Source organism: Petromyzon marinus, chromosome 7, assembly GCF_048934315.1.
Source record: "Petromyzon marinus isolate PM22_M1 ecotype Great Lakes invasive population chromosome 7, UKy_Petmar_22M1.pri1.0, whole genome shotgun sequence".
NCBI lineage: Eukaryota > Metazoa > Chordata > Hyperoartia > Petromyzontiformes > Petromyzontidae > Petromyzon > Petromyzon marinus.
Genome location: NC_133673.1, coordinates 7,252,046 through 7,270,271, shown reverse-complemented (window position 1 = coordinate 7,270,271; position 18,226 = coordinate 7,252,046). Strand labels below are relative to the sequence as shown.

Genomic DNA, 18,226 nt, shown 5'->3' with positions numbered 1-18,226 from the left:
GAGTTGGCTTAATGGGTTCCATGCTGCCGGGGCTGTTGTTTTCCATAAGAGACTTGCCTGGTAATGACCTCATATGCCTGTTCGTGGGTGGGAGGTGACTATTTGTAGAGACATTTCCTCATGTCGTCTTTATTTGGGAGTGTGCATGTGTGTATAGGTGTGTGAGTGTGGGGAGCGGTAGAGTAGCAGTTGGCGCGTTGTGCCACGAACCCGACGACCATGTCCACACATTTGTTTTTATGTTCATATCTATATAATTCTATGGTCATACCCGTATGGGTATTGTGCTATGCACGTGCACTCTGACGCAACAAAATACATTAAATCAGCAGAGTTTGTTTGGCAAGCCCGACTCTGCTTATGAGATCCCGAAGGTTGAAACCAGCCCGGAGTTTGCAATTTTAAACAAATGTGGCTGGGTAACGCAAGTGTCGAAGGCCAGTAAACTAAAAAATATTCTAAGTCTGTGTGGGATACACATTCGAGGTTAATGTATGAAGTATGTTTGACATATAAGCCCATTTGTTTTCTTTCCACCCACACAATTTAACGGTTGAAAACTGTCATATTTACAAACCCATAAATAAATAGTTACTAAAGAGTGCCACGTTGCAGTGACCAAGCAAAGGCCGTTTCGCATTGGGATTAAACCGTTTCTGTGTTACTCCATTGGCAGTGGTACACAAGCACAAACAACGGAAACTCAACGTTCGCCAATAACACTGCGCGCATGAGGAGCACACGAAGGATAGACTCTGCCATGAAGAAGGGCCACCTTTTGAAACGTCGCGATGCTATGTTCTCCTCCGTGTGACTGTGCTAAACGCTCACAACGGTACAAAGTCACTTTGTACCGTTGTGAGCCTTCGCCTCTCGTCCACTGCAAACAGATGCCACAAGAGGGAGACGTGGGGTGTTCCCCGCACTGCACAGGCGCACTCGCCGTGTCCTGCCTGTGCCGGTGGGACTCCCCTAGGTCCACTCAGCCTCAAACGAGTACCTGGTGCGGTGTGTAAGCATCGCCACTGGGGAGACAAGAGGCGGTCGGGCGTGGTGCTGCCCACCCACCCCCACGTGTGCCACAGTGCCGGCCTTCATCATAGGTGCTCCCTAAACAGCACGTGCCCCAACAGTCTGTTCAGGCTATGGTGTGGGTGTGGGGGGGGGGGGGTGAACTTTGTGTGTCGCCCTGCCCCACAGGTGCATCAATGGGAGCAGCCTGCTGCACACGGCCGCTCACTTTGGGGACACGGAGGCCATCCAGGTGTGAGGTCGCACGGTGTGGCTGGGCCATCATTGCCTGTCGTTGAACTCGGATGGGGGGAGGGGTTCTTTCTGCCAAACGCCAAACGCTCATTCATAGTCCGAGTTTCGGCTTCGTCTGGGTTGGTGCCACGCGCTTGAGCCTTTCTTGCTGCTCTCACGTTTTCGCCTCGCACGTTCGCCGCCGATGCCCCCTGCGGCTGCTGCTGCTGTGGAAGGTCGCCCAGCTCCTGCCGACGATCTCTCGATTGTGTGTGGCGAGAGCTTGAGCGAAGAGATGTTCAAACGCGTGGCTGCACCCGGAAAAGCCACACGAGGATTACATGAGACTCCTCGCCGAGCCTATCCTGGTCTAATAATTACATGCATTGCTATGTAACAATAAACATTATTTATACGTGCATACTGAAGCACTGCGCATACCTTAAACATGTGCTACGTATGCCTTCGCGTGTATATGAGCACGTGTGTGTGTATATATATGTGTGTATACACATATATATGTGTGTATACACATATATATACACATATACACACACACGCGACTCGGCCTCAAATGAGTACCTGGCGCGATGTGTAAACATCGCCACTCATGTGCCGTGCAGGCCTTCATAGGTGCTCGCTAACAGCACTTGCCCCTACAATCTGTTCAGGCAATATGGGGGATCTTTGTGTGTATGCACTTGCCAATGCTGCTCGTTTAAGTGATGGGCTACCGAGTTTAAACCATTTTTACCACATAGCGATTTTCAAAGGTAATCATACCGCATTAGAAAAATGTGAAATATTTTTTGACACTGTTGTATTTTTATTTGGAAATAGACATATGCCATAAAAGGGCTTACGACTTGATAGTGGTGGCACACGTGTTGCATGTGCATAGAAAGTCATACGTATGCAGTGCATCGTTAATTATCCATTGCATAACTTTAAGTTCCAATAACTGCATCTGTTACCCAAAATAAAACTATTTTATCTTTCTCTCCATCTCGAATCCGTCTATCTCAGTGAAATACAGCACAGGAGACATTTAAGCAATGCCTTCTGATTAATGTGTGGAACCAGCACACAAATGTATTTGTTTTCACATGCACTCACGCCAATTTTCACTTATGGGTTCTTTAATTATTACGTACAAATGCATTTAATTATTCATTTGCTGCGGTCCCACTGCCAGCCCAGCCCCACATTCGTTCTACAGCATAGGCAGGGAGAATCGCTATTGATTCAAGCAGCGTTACATAAAATTTTACCCCCGGTTTGGCGATCGACATACATTTATAGTGATTGACCTCTGGAGAGTGATGAGCATCTCGTGCTTGCGTTCTCGCTGGGAAATGATGAAGGCGACCTGAATGAGCACTGAGCAGTGGTACCTCTTGTTGTAGCTGTGTTGTCCAGCATTCGAATGTATTCAGGAGGCGACGAAAACCGAAGAGGGTCTTGCATGGCAGATGACCTGGTCTGCACTTTCCTCCTCTGCCGCTGGTGCTCGCAGGATCTGCTCGGATGGGGCGTGGATGCAAACATGCTGGATTACAGAGATGCCACGCCTCTGCATCGCGCTCGGCACGGCCCAGCGACACAGGTCCCTTGCCTCGCCCTGTACAGCTGTGAACATTGCCACCCGTCGAGGTGGCCCAAGGTGGCCCAAGGGTCAGAGCGCTGAGCCGGCACTGTTGGGATCGTGGGTTCGAATACACATTTCAGCCTTCCGCGACTCTGCCAAGTTGTCAAGTGCAGAGACTGAATGGTCTCGGCCTGATCAACAATGACTGCACAGAAAAAAAACCTATTACATTAATTTTGGGGTTTAGCTTGAGGTGGCTCAGAGGTCAGAGCGATTAGCTGGCACCGCTGAGATCCTGGGTCTGATTTTCATCGGCCACCTGTGATTATATTGCAAAGCATTGATTATCTAAGCATGGTAACAAAGTACTGCACCAAAAACCTTAATGTTACATTTTGCACCGCACTTAATGTTTGCGAAATTTAGCTCTGAGAATTAAAAATATTTGACCGTCAAGTGAAAAAAGTCACTCTTACGTGGCAGGGTGGGTGGGAAAGTGCTGCTCCCTCTTGTGTCGAACAGAGGTGACTTTAAGTGATCTCAGAGGTAGCTCTGTGATATCCGCTTCAGTGTTCCATTGTTTGACATGAAGGGTTGCACTGCTCTGCGAGAGCTCTGAGTGCATACTTTGTCTCAAAATATGACACCAAGAACAGATTCAGGATAACATTTGTGGAATAGATGATAAAAAATGTCATGCACACTTTAGAAATTGCTGCTGTCAGATTAATATTCATCATTCTTTGCTCCAGGGCTAAAATAAAGTCTTTGATCATACAACTTCATTGTTAGGGGACTGTGGAAATCATAATCACTGTCGTCATCATTATTCGTCACTGTCGTGAATCACTTTAATTCGCACCATCAACAATACGCTCATTTCTATCATCGTGATGATCGTCATCAATTGTCATCACCAAACATCATTATTTCTCATCAAACATCATTGTCCTGATCGGCAGAGTGTGCAAAGATGAATATGCGCCTCTCTCATGCCTATCGCGTACTTGTTTGTGCAGAGCTATTCTAAATTATCAGCCCCATCTTAGTACGTATGGTCAGTATCGTCTCCTTGGAGTCTTGCTCTCTCAACGGACAGGCGTGGTTAGCCTCAGCAGAGTCACGTGTTTGATTCATACCGCTGATTGGAGATCTCAGAGATGACTCACCAAACCGCCCTGGTTGCTGCTTAGTGAAAATAAAAATACCCCCTTGACATTATTCACAAAGTAGGCCACCGTGTGCCGGTCTTCACAGCCCAAATCTGAAACTGGAACATTAACAAAACGAAAATATATTTTCTTCACACTCTCAACACAACTCGACCTGCATTGAAAAGCAATAACGGGCGAAGCTCAGGTGGGCTCAGAAGTTAATAGTGCTGAACTGGCGTTGCTGCGATCCTCGGTTTAAATGTGGGTTATCACCCGTGATTAAACCGAATTCTCAAGTGGAGTGAGTTCATGGTTTCAGCCAAGTCACCAATGGTCACAAAAAAACACCCCATGATATGTAATTTGGTATTACACTTGTGTAAAAATGTCGCCCTGCTGTGTAATGGATAAAGGCCACTTGGAGGATTGTTCATATGTCCTGTAAAAACTCTTCTGCAGTAGCCATCCTCTGATACACCTCTGATTAGCCCCACACCTCCGATTAGGACGGTTGGCTACATACGGTGCGAAAGAAGTTCAACATACACACAGTGCAGTGCTCTCCTAGATTTTGAATCAAATTTTTCATCTCATGACACGAAACTGATGGCACAGTTGGAATACATTTAGGAACAAAGATCAAAAAGAATACAAGATAAAGAGGTAATTAATCTCAGTGGGCTTTTTAAAGCTAAACAAAGGAGTATTAATAAATAATTATAATGATTATAAAAATAAGACAAGTAAGGAGCTGCTCTGCCCTTACAAAGAACAGAGAGACACTGCACAACAAGCCATCCTGACGTCACTCTGGAGGCGCCAGATTGTTTTTCCAACTTCAGGAGCAGAGACGTGCTGCCGACATCTCACATTAGTCACTTTAGCGTGACGGGCATCATTTACCCCCAACCCCTGGCCCTGCTTGGAGCCTGACCTCGACACATTGAGATTATCTCGTGAGGTGCACGCTCCGGGTTCTGGCCCATCTCGGCAAATGGCCAGTGTGGAGCACCACCGCTTGTGCCGAGAAGGGCACCCTGGCGCTGGCGCGGCTCGGACGTGCCAGTGGGAAATGGGTTTTACAGCGCGGTGCTGTGCTGTGCTTGCTTTGTTGTTACTCACTGCAGCTGCTGCTGGAGCACGGTGGGGCCGTGAACGTGCTGGATGCGGACGGAAATTCGGCGTTGCACATGCGCTGCTACGGGGAGCCGGGGCAGCCCAGCGCGCTGGACGCTGCTCGCCTCCTGGTGAGCGGCACACTGTTTTTTTATTTATTGGAATACACCACAACTCGGAGAACGGCGAGACCTCTCGCACTCTTCTTGTAGCTCCGTGCCGGTTAAAATGCTGTCAGTACTGAGTCATCGGTTCTGCAGCACGTGCTCAAATGTTCAAACATTAGTGTGTAAGGTTTTTAAGCACTTGGCACAGAGAGTTTGGTAGTTGCCATTCATGAAGAAATATTCATCCAGTGTGAGTAAGCACAGTCTTCCTTGTCGGTTCATATATTATTTTCTGTACACAACCCCATTGTGTGGCTCATTGTCTCATGGAACTGCTGCCAACAGCATAAATTGACAATTTTGCATACTGGAAGAACAAAAACTATATTTGTTTCACGGAATGAAATATGCATTGCCTATACACATGTATACAACATAGCCTAGTTTGGGCAGTTTGGAAATGCAGACTTTGTGAACTATTTTTAGTTTAACCGCAGGGGGTTTTTCCCCCTCCCTTCTTTCTGCCATTTAGACTAAATCCATATTTTTTATGCTGGAACATGAAACGTAGCTAGAATGTGTTTAACCTGTTCAGCTGTCAATGCGGCTACATTCAGAATATCAAATTATAAATCCAAAAATATTCGTATCATCCAAGCATAATAGGGAGTATTGAAAGCAGGTGAAACCTTTTCTCGTGATACCTGCCGAGTCTAAAGGTGTACAGCGAAACACAGACCAAAGTGCACTGTAACCGCAACTTGACTCTTACTTAATCTGGAGATTAATTAAAAAAATCTATTTAAAGTCATGGGTGTGGGTGGCAAAGGTATTATGTGATGGCTTGTGCCATACGTGGTCATCATTATTGTTACTGTATCAGCCAATGTCTAGCCACTGCTGGATGAAAGGTCTGTCCACGCCATTGCGATCCCTCATGATTTTGCAATGGCACAATCCATATCATGCCTGCACATGAGCGTGACTCATCACCTTATCTCCTGGGCATGTTAACTCCTTTTGCTGTCATTCCATCATCAGTCTCATCCATCGACTGTCATCTCTGTTACTGATGCATCCTGCCCAAACCCACTTTTCTGTAGTCAATAGGAATATGGCCATACACACTCATTCATGATGCTTACACATATGGTATTAAATGTCCATTCTAAGTAAATCATGTGCAGATTTTTTACAGAAATAATAATAACAGCAGGTCTTTGTCAAGGCACTGTTGGATGAAGGCCCTCCCCACATCACTGTGGTTGTTTTGACCATCTCCATCCACTAGCCTTTTGCCCGCCCAAGGACGGGTGTATTGCAGTAAATCTGAAACTTGCAAGCAAAAATCAGACCGCGACGTGATATATTCATTGCATCAATTCGTGTGCAGTTTGTAAGGCCGCGGTGACACAGACCTATTTGATTTTAAGGTTATAATACCTTGTTCATCACGATGTCCTTTTTACTTTGATGTCTCGATCACGTGATGACGAGAAGGTTCTGCCTTTGTAGTGAGGGTTGTGAGTTGACGCCGAGGAGGGAGGAGGAGGCGCCTCAGCTCTCCATGTGGAGTGAAGTCAGCCACTAATTATGAATTGGGGGGGGTCCATTTGGAGTATGTCACCTTATAATGATTATTAATGATGTGGAGTGATGTCACTTGCTCATGATTATTAATGAGGGGGGCTGTTCGATGTGGAGTGACGTCACGAGCGTTGCACACAGACATTCTTGGCTCATTATAGTAGGTAATAATAACGGGGGCGGGAGGGGGGTGTCCATTTGGATGACGTAACCTGTTCATGATTATTAATGAGGGGGGCTGTTCGATGTGGAGTGACGTCACTTGCGCATGATTATTAATGACGGGAAGGGAGGTGTCCATTTGGAGGACGTCACCTGCTCATGAATATTAATGAGGGGGGCTGGTCGATGTGGAATGACGTCACGAGCGTTAAAGACAGACATTCCTGGGTGATTATAGTAGGTACTAGCTTCTTTTCCCATCCTAGGATGGAAGCTGTAATATTTACGAAAAAATTGAGCAGAGTATAATTGTATCTTGTGTTAATTTAATGGCAGTGAATCTGGCACAAAAATACGCCATAAAACACCTCACTTCATGTCACTGTAGCACTGTATATAACTGACCTTCAATTTGTTCAAATTCACTGCTCTGATACTTGATTCTCTTCTGCTTTCGGTCGCTGGGGTTGAAATAAATTTGAATTCGATACAATATCTGGAAAATCAACGAGAAATGTCTATTTTACCATAATGTAGAAGCATAAATTAGACTTACGTTTTGTCTCAAGTGCTGAAGATATGAATAAGGACACCGAATGCACTTTGTTGCTGCGTATAATTATTTATTAGATTGACTTTCAATAAAGAAACGTAAAACTTAAAGCGAATTTGCTAAAAAAAATATTTCCGCTCGACCGTCTGCGTGAGTGTAAAAAAATCCACCAGCTCATGAATATTCATGACGGGGGGTGCGGCATGTGGAGTGACGTCACGCGCGGGACACACAGACATTCTTGGCTCATTATAGAAGGAATAATATGCTTGTTGGTATTTCTGTAACGCTGGCCGGGTGGAGAGAAGGGGAGAGGGGGGGGGTTATGACCCCGCGTTGGTGAGGTGGATGGGAGGGGTTGATTGGGCTGAGGTGGAGGGGAGGGGCTGATGACCTCAGAGACACTGCGCTGTTGGTTACTACTATAATGAACCAAGAATGTCTGTGTGTAACGCGCGTGACGTCACTCCACATGCCACACCCCCCCCCCTCCGCGGGTTGGTTTTTACACTCATGCAGAAGGTCGAGCGGAAAGACATTTTTTTTCTCCTGATGACGATTGCTTGTGTTGTGATCCAAACGTCGTAGTTTTTTGTTATTTTCTTATCTACGTGACTTTACCGAAAGACCCAAAGAATATGGTGAGAGGAGTTTAAGACGTCACGCAAGATTGGGGTGATGTGAGAAAAATGGGGGGGGGGGGGGGTTGACGTCAGGTAGTGAGCTGGGAGCCGTGATGACGTCACTTGATACTGGTGAGTTGGAGCAGAGGGTGATGACGTCATGCTCGATTGGGGTGCGTTTGTGATTAGAGGGGGTTGACGTCACGCGACATTGGTGAGGTGGAGGAGAGGGATTGATGATAAAAAACTACATATTCACCACCCTTTTACCGCTGGAGTTCCGCAGGTACCTGCTTGTGTTTCGCTAACCTTGGATGTGGCTGGAAATCTAGCTCAGTGCACTCAGAATTTTATCAAATATAAAATGACACCTTTTAAAACAGCACAGTAACTACAGACAATCAATATTAAGGCTAAACCTCTGAGCTGTAGAGATTATCAATAAAATGCCCGTTTAGAATTAATCTAATAAAAAATAACACGTGGATGCGCTGCATATTTTCCATGTAATGGAATGTATAATCAATATGCATATCCTTAATTTGTGCAAAATAAGATCTGCAAGTACGAAGCATTTATACTGTGAATATATAAATAATGCCTGCATAATGATTCCACAATTTAACCTAGAAAATGATTAAATTTTTTAATATAGAACAGTGATTATTTAACAGACAGCCAAGAGCTAGTTTATTTGTATGCTAAGTTATGTCCCTCGGTTATGTACAGGGTTAGCATAAGAACGTGTTATTTCCATCAGTAATGAGCTCAGAATATATTTTTCTAATTGCACATAAAAAATAGTCTGAAGAAAGATTATAATTTTTTTATTAAAAAAAATTCACTTGTCACCGGGCACAGGAGTCTTAGCGCTGAGCCGGAAAAGTGACAGCATGCAATTTCAGACAGAGGATCTGATTTCGACCTTGATATGCAGCTGAGGTGAAAGTAGGCTCACAGAAACTTAAAGTTTGCTTTGCAGCGTTAGGCCTTCTAGAACGGGTTTGTCTGCTCTGCAGGTTACACTTCTTCCCTGAAGAGTTTTCATACTCAAAACAGAAAAATCATCAAACTCGTATCACGGTAGTCGTGTAATTATCTGTGGTTATCGCGATAAAAAAAATAGTAATTTCTCTAACATACAATTTGGTCATCTTAATGAATACTCATTTAAAATCTCCAACCATTATAGAAAACACAAAAGCCAGCATGCCACTTTGTTGGCGGTGCCAGTGTCAGCATGCAATTTTTGGCGCAATCTACATGACACGAAGCGTCATTGGCGAATGGCTATCGAGATTATAAACAAAATACGACGGCAGAACCACTGTGGAGGGCTCCAGGCATATCCTGTGTAATTTCCCACTGTCAGATTGTCTTGACTAATGCCAAAGTTGGAATTGCATACGTATACTTGGGAGAAAAAAATAAAACCCCATCATTAGGAGATGTCATAGAAAGAAGTTTCTGAGTTTTCCCCAAGATAATGACATGTTTTAACTTTAGAGGTTGCGAGGAGGATAGTGCTGCAGTGTTTTAGTTTATAAGAATATAACGGAGAAACGTTTGCACTTGTGTGCTTTGTGCAAAAAGATTACTTTTACTATGTTGCGACTATACAGCGAGGGGAAAAAAGTATTTGATGCCCTGCTGATTTTGTACGTTTGCCCACTCACAAAGAAATGATCAGTCTATAATTTGAATGGTAGGTTTATTTGAACAGTGAGAGACAGAATAACAACAAGAAAATCCAGAAAAACGCATGTCAAAAATGTTGTACATTGATTTGCATTTTAATGAGGGAAATTAGTATTTGACCCCCTCTCAATCAGAAAGATTTCTGGCTCCCAGGTGTCTTTTATACAGGTAACGAGCTGAGATTAGGAGCACACTCTTAAAGGGAGTGCTCCTAATCTCAGCTTGTTACCTGAATAAAAGACACCCGTCCACAGAAGCAATCAATCAATCAGATTCCAAACTCTCCACTATGGCCAAGACCAAAGAGCTCTCCAAGGATGTCAGGGACAATATTGTAGACCTACACAAGGCTGGAATGGGCTACAAGACCATTGCCAAGCAGCTTGGTGAGAAGGTGACAACAGTTGGTGCGATTATTTGCAAATCGAAGAAACACAAAAGAACTGTCAATCTCCCTCGGCTTGGGGCTCCATGCAAGATCTCACCTCGTGGAGTTGCAATGATCATGAGAACAGTGAGGAATCAGCCCAGAACTACACGGGAGAATCTTGTCAATGATCTCAAGGCAGCTGGGACCATAGTCACCAAGAAAACAATTGGTAACACTACGCCGTGAAGGACTGAAATCCTGCAGCGCCCGCAAGGTCCCCCTGCTCAAGAAAGCACATATACATGCCCGTCTGAAGTTTGCCAATGAACATCTGAATGATTAAGAGGACAACTGGGTGAAAGTGTTGTGGTCAGATGAGACCAAAACGGAGCTCTTTGGCATCAACTCAACTCGCCGTGTTTGGAGGAGGAATGCTGCCTATGACCCCACCGTCAAACATGGATAGTTGAAACGTCATGTTTTTATGCTAAGGGGACAGGACAACTTCACCGCATCAAAGGGACAATGGACGGGGCCAAACCTTGGGTGAGAACCTCCTTCCCTCAGCCAGGGCATTGAAAATTAGTTGTGGATGGGTATTCCAGCATGACAATGACCCAAAACACACGGCCAAGGCAACAAAGGAGTGGCTCAAGAAGAAGCACATTAAGGTCCTGGAGTGGCCTAGCCAGTCTCCAGACCTTAATCCCATAGAAAATCTGTGGAGGGAGCTGAAGGTTCGAGTTGCCAAACGTCAGCCTCGAAACCTTAATGACTTGGAGAAGATCTGCCAAGAGGAGTGGGGCAAAATCCCTCCTGAGATGTGTGCAAACCTGATGGCCAACTACAAGAAACGTCTGACCTCTCTGATTGCCAACAAGGGTTTTGCCACCAAGTACTAAGTCATGTTTTGCAGAGGGGTCAAATACTTATTTCCCTCATTAAAATGCAAATCAATTTATAACATTTTTGACATGCGTTTTTCTGGATTTTGTTGTTATTCTGTCTCTCACTGTTCAAATAAACCTACTATTAAAATTATAGACTGATCATTTCTTTGTCAGTGGGCAAACGTACAAAATCAGCAGGGGATCAAATACTTTTTTCCCTCACTGTAATACACTGCGAATAAAATGGTTGAAATCCCCCCTCCCTCCTCCCCCGCAATACCTGAAATGCTTGTTTCAAATAACTTTTCTTCTTTCCATTATGAACAGGAAATGTCATGTCGGAACGATGAGGATTGCTTAAATTTGGTTTCAAGAGCCATACAGCAATAAAACATACCCTACACTGTAATGTGAAGAAAATGTTTTTAAAAAGACGATTAAAAAAAAATGCGAGGTAGTTAGGTTATTCATAATTGGTTGGTTGGTCCTGAAATAATTTGATGGCTCATTTATTTTATGTTTGATACATTTGATAAAAAGTGTGAGTCGTTGAGGCCAGAACCCACACGACGTACAGGATCGTCTGTCTCTTTTTCACGTTTAATGGAACACATTGTCTGTTTTGACTTGAAAAATAGAATGATGTTTCAATGCATTCATCCATTACTTGATGTGGCCTTTCCTGATTAATGTTCTACTTATTTTTTAGTGTGTCTTTTTTTTTCTACTGGAGAACAGCTTGTATTTAGCCTGTTAGAAAAATGAAAGATGCAGCCGAATAATTAATTCCTCACACCACTAAAGGTCTAGAAAGCCACTCTAGAAGATATTTGGCCTTCTCTTCCATGCTTGCCAGACGTCTTGGACATGACCTGCTGATCGAATAACTCTGGTTATACCAATTTATACTGCTGGGTGAATTTATTAAACGTCTACATCATTTCAAGTGCCATGCCGGGAGATCGATTAGAACCTGCAAACCTGTGGATTGCAAGGCAAGTGTGCTGACCATTACACAATGTCTGTTCTACCATCTGATACATTTAATATTGTTTTATTTCATTTAGTATCGACCACAATGACAGTGATATGATCAAGATGAAGATTACAGTGATGCTAATAACTTGAGAATGCCAATGGATAATAAATCATAAAATATATAATGACAGGTTTTAAAGATTTCGGTTGGGATGATAAAAACACAAATAATCAGTGATTACAATGATTTATGACTGCGTCAGGATGCAGTCCAATGTTCATTATCCACCATAATATTTTGAGAACATTCAAACGCGGAATGAATTCACATTTGTTAAGTGCAGGGATGAGATCCGTGCAGGCGGTCTCAACATTGCCTCTTCTAGTTTAACATGTAGGCTTTCGCGACCAATATTATTCATAATAAAGGTTTTTGGGTTAGATCGCGTTTATTTATAAATGTGTCGTAACCCTCCACCACCCGACACGGCCAATCAGCAAAAAAGGTGTCACGTTGACAAAAATACAAATAATTCACTACTTTAGCCCACCGGTGTGTTGAAGAGTGAATCCACATTTACACACTGTAAATTGTAAATGTGCATTCACTCTTCAACACACCGGTGGGCTAAAGTAGTAAATTATTTGTCTTTTTGTCAACGTGACACCTTTTTTTGCTGATTGGCCGTGTCGGGTGGTGGAGGGTTACGACACATTTATAAATAAACGCGATCTAACCCAAAAAACCTTTATTATGAATTGCCTCTTCTAATTTATTTAATTTATCCTGTACCTATAGGCCATATGAATAGTCATAGAGTTGCTCCTGGCATGGAGCGGTGGCACAATGATGAGTGCACTGCACTGTAAACCTTGGTCTCCTTCATCAACATACAACTGTCCAGAGTGGTGGTGAAGCGTAGCAATGCAACTTCTGTGACCAACACGGTATGGGAAGGCCACCATCTAGCAGTGGATTGACAAATGGCACAACATTAATTGGTAATTGTTGTAGAGGTGCAACTTAATTATTTGTTTTAGTTTCTTAATATTACAGAAAGATGAGTGGGAGTCTGTATTGCAGACATTGAGGCATAACCTGTAAAGTAAACAGAAGGTTCGGGAATAACAAGGCTACTCATGATTATTGTCTCCGATGGAGTAATTACATTGCTCTGGTTCACAATAAGAGCAAGGCAATACATCGTGTGGAATTCTGATAATGGTATTAGTTTTTATCAAAATGTGTATCTTGTGCATTGACGTACGGTGACGAATGCCCTCATGACATCGCAATTTCATTTCCGCGTTGTTTGCATTGCAAAGGTTGTGGCGGGGTGATGCCTCAATCTGCTCTCATGTTGTCTGGGTCACGTGGCAGCTGTTTTAACAGGAATTACAGCAAATTTTGCGATGAACAACCCCATCCATGGCCCTGGCTATGCAATTCTTCTGCCTCGGTGGCGAATAAAGTCCAGCTGTGTGATTATCCTCTAATAATATTCATAATAATGCCCCAGGTGAATGTCAGTTCTCTTTTTGATGTGGGCCTGAATGCCGTGGTAAAGTATGGTTAAACTCTTACTTCCTCACATGACGGACATAACTCAACCATGGCCCTCAGTCCCCCAGCAGTTCTGAATCCGCCGACCATGGCGTCTGCTGGGCAGGTGATGGAGCAGAGGTTCCTAATAATCATTGGGTACCGGGGCCGGATGAAGGTTCCTGTAGGCACTGGGAACTTCTGTTTCGTAGGCCTTCAGTGATAACTCTCTACGGTTGGTACTGCTGTCCATGTTACTACTGCCACTGTCACTCACTTGTTTCACGCGTAGCACAGCAACGTTTGACTTCCCTTGCACTACTCTCTATTGAGAATGATATTGTGCCCAAAACACCATTTGAAGATGTTATTGCTAATTTTGTAATGAAAACATCTCGAAAAGTTCATCTCCCGTGTACATTTATCTGACCTTATGAAAAAAACGATTGACATGACTCTGCCTATATTCTGATTATTTCGGTAAAGTCACGTAGAAGGGAAACAAGAGAATAAAAATATAAAACAATAAAATTCTCACGACGTTTCGACTGCAACACAAGCAATCATCATCATCAGGTGTGAAAACCACAACAAGAACATTTGAAAAAAGTGGCGGTTTTTTAACGTTATCACCGCCTTTGCCTACGTTAAAAAAACGCCACTTTTTTCAAATTTTCTTGTTGTGGTTTTCACACCTGATGATGATGATTGCTTGTGTTGCAGTCGAAACGTCGTGAGAATTGTATTGTTTTATATTTTTATTATTTTATTGTTTCCCTTCTACGTGACTTTACCGAAAGAACCAAGAATATGAATCCCTGCAGTCATGAAAGCTTTAAATCAAAATATGCCTCTGCCTCTTTGTATATACACTGTGCCTAGCCTTTCTTTATAAATATATTTATTCAAGAAGATATCTTGGTTAGATGTTTTATCGTACGAAAAAAGTGATAAAATTAGTTTTTCATAGGCCCTTTAGTTTTCATCGGCCCTAGGCGCAGTGCCTACTGTGCCTATTGGATAATATGGCCCTGCTGGGTACGAACAGAACACATCGATTTGATTATCACGCCTTATGCTCGTACTTTACAAATAAATTCCATAACAATATTAATCTCTCTTGCTGTAACTGCAATTTAGCAGATGTCATTGCTGGCTGCGTAAACAAAAAACACATTGCAAATCTATCATATTCTAGATTTGAAGCTTTCGTGACTGCAAGGATCCATACTCTTTGGCTCTATTCGGTAAAGTCACGGTAAAAATAAAATAACAAAAATCACGACGTTTCGGCCACAACACAAGTGGCCTTCATCAGGTATCTAGCATACTTCGCAGCATTTTAACTTCATTAATCTTTTTGAAAAATTGCTGTTGAAAGACACGCTGAGATGGCCAAAGTAAACCTTTGCCTAACAACATGATTGTTTATTTTATACCATAAGTATTAGCTGGGACAATATAAACACTTTTAATAATTCACACTGTGTTAATTTGTATGCATCAAATCAAACGGATGACTTGCTGCATCGGCATTCACAGCTTGCGTCTTTTCGCCTAAGAAACGCTTTACCTAAAAATACCATCATACATTCATTAGATCCCAGACCGTTCCTTAAGCACTAAGCAAGGTCGAGGCTTTAAGAGAAGTATACATGGAATTCTTACGCTCCAACAATGAAATTAAAATTTCCGCCTCCATCCCCCCCCCCCCAATTTAATATCTGCGCAGTGATTGTTTTATTTTTAACACGTAGGCTTTCGCGAAGAATATTATCCATGAAAGAGGGATTTTTTTTGGGTTAGATGGCATAAATATACCTGTGTCGTTAAACCCACCAATACTCGAGTTGTAAACGTTGTGAGTTTACTCTCCAACACAACCGGTGTGCTGAACTCGTAACGAATTGGCATGTTTTGTTCGTGTAACAAACCTTACTCTTGTCTAGGTGGTGGCAGGTTTAATGGCACATTTATATTTATGCGACATAACCCCAAAAAAACCCCTCTAATATGGATTTTCTTTGTTAAATGCATTGGACTGTTAATATATTGTCAGTTGGACTGACTCACATTTTCATTTACGCTGCCTCTTGGGCATAGACTTGAAGCTGCCAGGATTCATACCCAAAATGTGATTCCACGGAGCCATGGTGCAGGTGCGGTCCAAACTGTCCATGCGGGATTACGAGTGTCTGTAAACGCTGTGTCTGTGGCCGCCGATGGATTTAATGAAGTATTTTGCACGGACGGTCGGGTGTCACAATGAATTTGCTATGCTTAAGCAGCACCGCATCTAATTTTGCTGAACGTTTGCTAAATGAGCATTGCCAAACTGCATTGCTGAGCCCTGGAGGTTTGTTAGCTTCAAGATGTTTTTTTTCTGCTTTTATGGTTCAAACGAAATTAACTATTTTTGATCGGAATGTTTTTTTTTGTGATTGTGAAAGCTCAACAAAACAAATTGCAGCCCTGGTTATTTTTAACAAGCAAATGGTAATTATAACAGCAGTGATAAAAACAAAATTTAATTACTTAAAGGAGGTAACAGAACGTTACACCTATTATTTTTTTGTTCCCCCCCCCCCAAGAAATTTGAGCAACACAGATTACAATGTGTAACACAATTTTTGTTCCTGGGTACTGTTATTTTTTTAATTGCTTATGCCTAAAAAGTATAGAAAATGGCTATTATTCCCCACAAACTTTTATTTTGTGACCAGGACTTTATGTGAACGAAATACACAAATGCATACGGTTTCTCTTTGAAAATAGGTAAATTTCAAATATCACTGTCCTGTACTTTTGAGGTATAAGCATTTCGGAAATAACACTTACTACCCAGGGAAAAAAACATATTATTATTGTTACACAGTGTTATTTTTAGGATAGCAAATTTATACTTTAAATAATGCACAGGAAATGTGTGGTTTGAAGTGCAGTACTGAAAAATGTGGTCTTGCGTTTTTACGCCACAAACTTCTGACACACTTTCCAGCCATTGCCTTCGTGCCGCTTTACAAACTTTTATCACCACGACATTTATGCCTTCGTGATGTTAGGGTTTTTTGTATCTTATTTTATTTCGCTTCTTTATCCAGGAAAACCTCAGTTAGTCTCATGATTATTTAGGATGCTCTCGCCAAGTATTTTTTGTTGCAGTTGGGGGCGATGCTTACAATGTGTATTCCAATGAAGAAATTTGTGTGGTGCGTTATAACATTTGGCACATTTGGACCATCACACAATGACCTACTCTTGCGAATGATGCCATGGGATCTTTAACTCCTACTCTGAAGCAGACAGCACGAATTTTTCTTAACGGATAATAAAGCCACAATAATAACCAGGACGGCCACTGGATTCGAACCGTGATCCTCTGCAACAAGTGGCAAATGGACTGCCGCTGGGCCGCGTCACCAACACAGGTGTTCTGCAATTTGACAAGGAGATAATCTAGGTAGAATATTCGGATTGGTTAAGTGCCAGCCTTATCGGGAGTGTGTGCAGGCATAATCAGTGCACAGTCGGATGGAGCGCTGTACGCTTATAGTCATGGATAAGAGTGTGATAGCAAACCAACTTAATTGATGAAATACTGAGTAAAATACAAAGACACTCAGTTCATTGGGTAAGCACCTGGCAAATGAATATTTCATTATGGTCTAAAATAAGTAATGCATACACTAGCACGTAGCATCTGTTAATTAAAACAAATTGAATGAGAAGTGAGAATACAGTGAAGTAAGTTTCTCACACTTGGATAATGATTTCTTAATGTCGACTGTGTATTTCAGCGTTAAATATTGGCTAAATCTGCTACAATTAACTAAAGCGTAATTGGTAGAAATATATAATGGTGGTGAATGGTCATGTAGTTATTTTTTTACTTATTTATTTCTGTTCACAACTTTAAAAACTAATATTGATATTTTTCCCCAACAGCATTTCCTATTATCATTATGATTATTATAAAGCAGAATTATTATGGGAGGAAAACTGAAAACTCAAGAGTATATAAACTTGAATTGTAACAGATGAATAGATTTAGGGTATGTTATTCTAGTTCTGTTTAGGTTAAACAGTGTTTGTTATTTGAATAAATTACATTGTGTTTCATTCGGTTTTTTTTACCTGTCATAATTAATACTGGGATGGAGTGGTGATGAAGCGGTTAGCATACTGTGCTATAAACTCGTTTTTCTGAATGCTATTCGCAGCCATGGCTAACGTGAGTGGCGAGTGATATCTTAACGTGAGTGGCGAGTGATATCTTAACCTGGGACCATCTCACTGAAGCGCGTTGTAAAGTATCATCATACAACCCCCACAACTAACAAGGAATGGGAAGATCTTCATCCTATAGTGGATTGATACAGGCCTAAAAATATATATTGCTAATCAATGCTACATCTGTCAACACGGCTTCATTTCTTTAAGGTGTTACCAGATCTGGCACCGCAATGTGCTGGTTGCACTTTCTGCTATGGTCTATCTCAATTGAGATTCTTACAGCTCATTTAAATGCTAATGCACAATTGAATGTGTAGGTGGATGGATTCCTAATTATGTGCATTATTGCGTGTCTCCAATTTTGTGCTCTTTTTGTCTT

General features: G+C 42.3%; 1 protein-coding gene across 4 annotated transcripts in view; it reads left to right on the top strand.

The window, feature by feature from the left end:
- Window positions 1-18,226, top strand: part of LOC116939888 (uncharacterized) — a 93,483-nt gene that overhangs the window by 42,281 nt on the left and 32,976 nt on the right. For all 4 annotated transcript variants that reach the window (XM_032948888.2, XM_032948887.2, XM_032948889.2 and 1 more), the window contains 3 exons: window positions 1,201-1,264; window positions 2,762-2,851; window positions 5,115-5,234. In XM_032948888.2, the coding sequence (XP_032804779.2) occupies window positions 1,201-1,264; window positions 2,762-2,851; window positions 5,115-5,234 (274 nt within the window). The remainder of the gene's footprint in view (window positions 1-1,200; window positions 1,265-2,761; window positions 2,852-5,114; window positions 5,235-18,226) is intronic.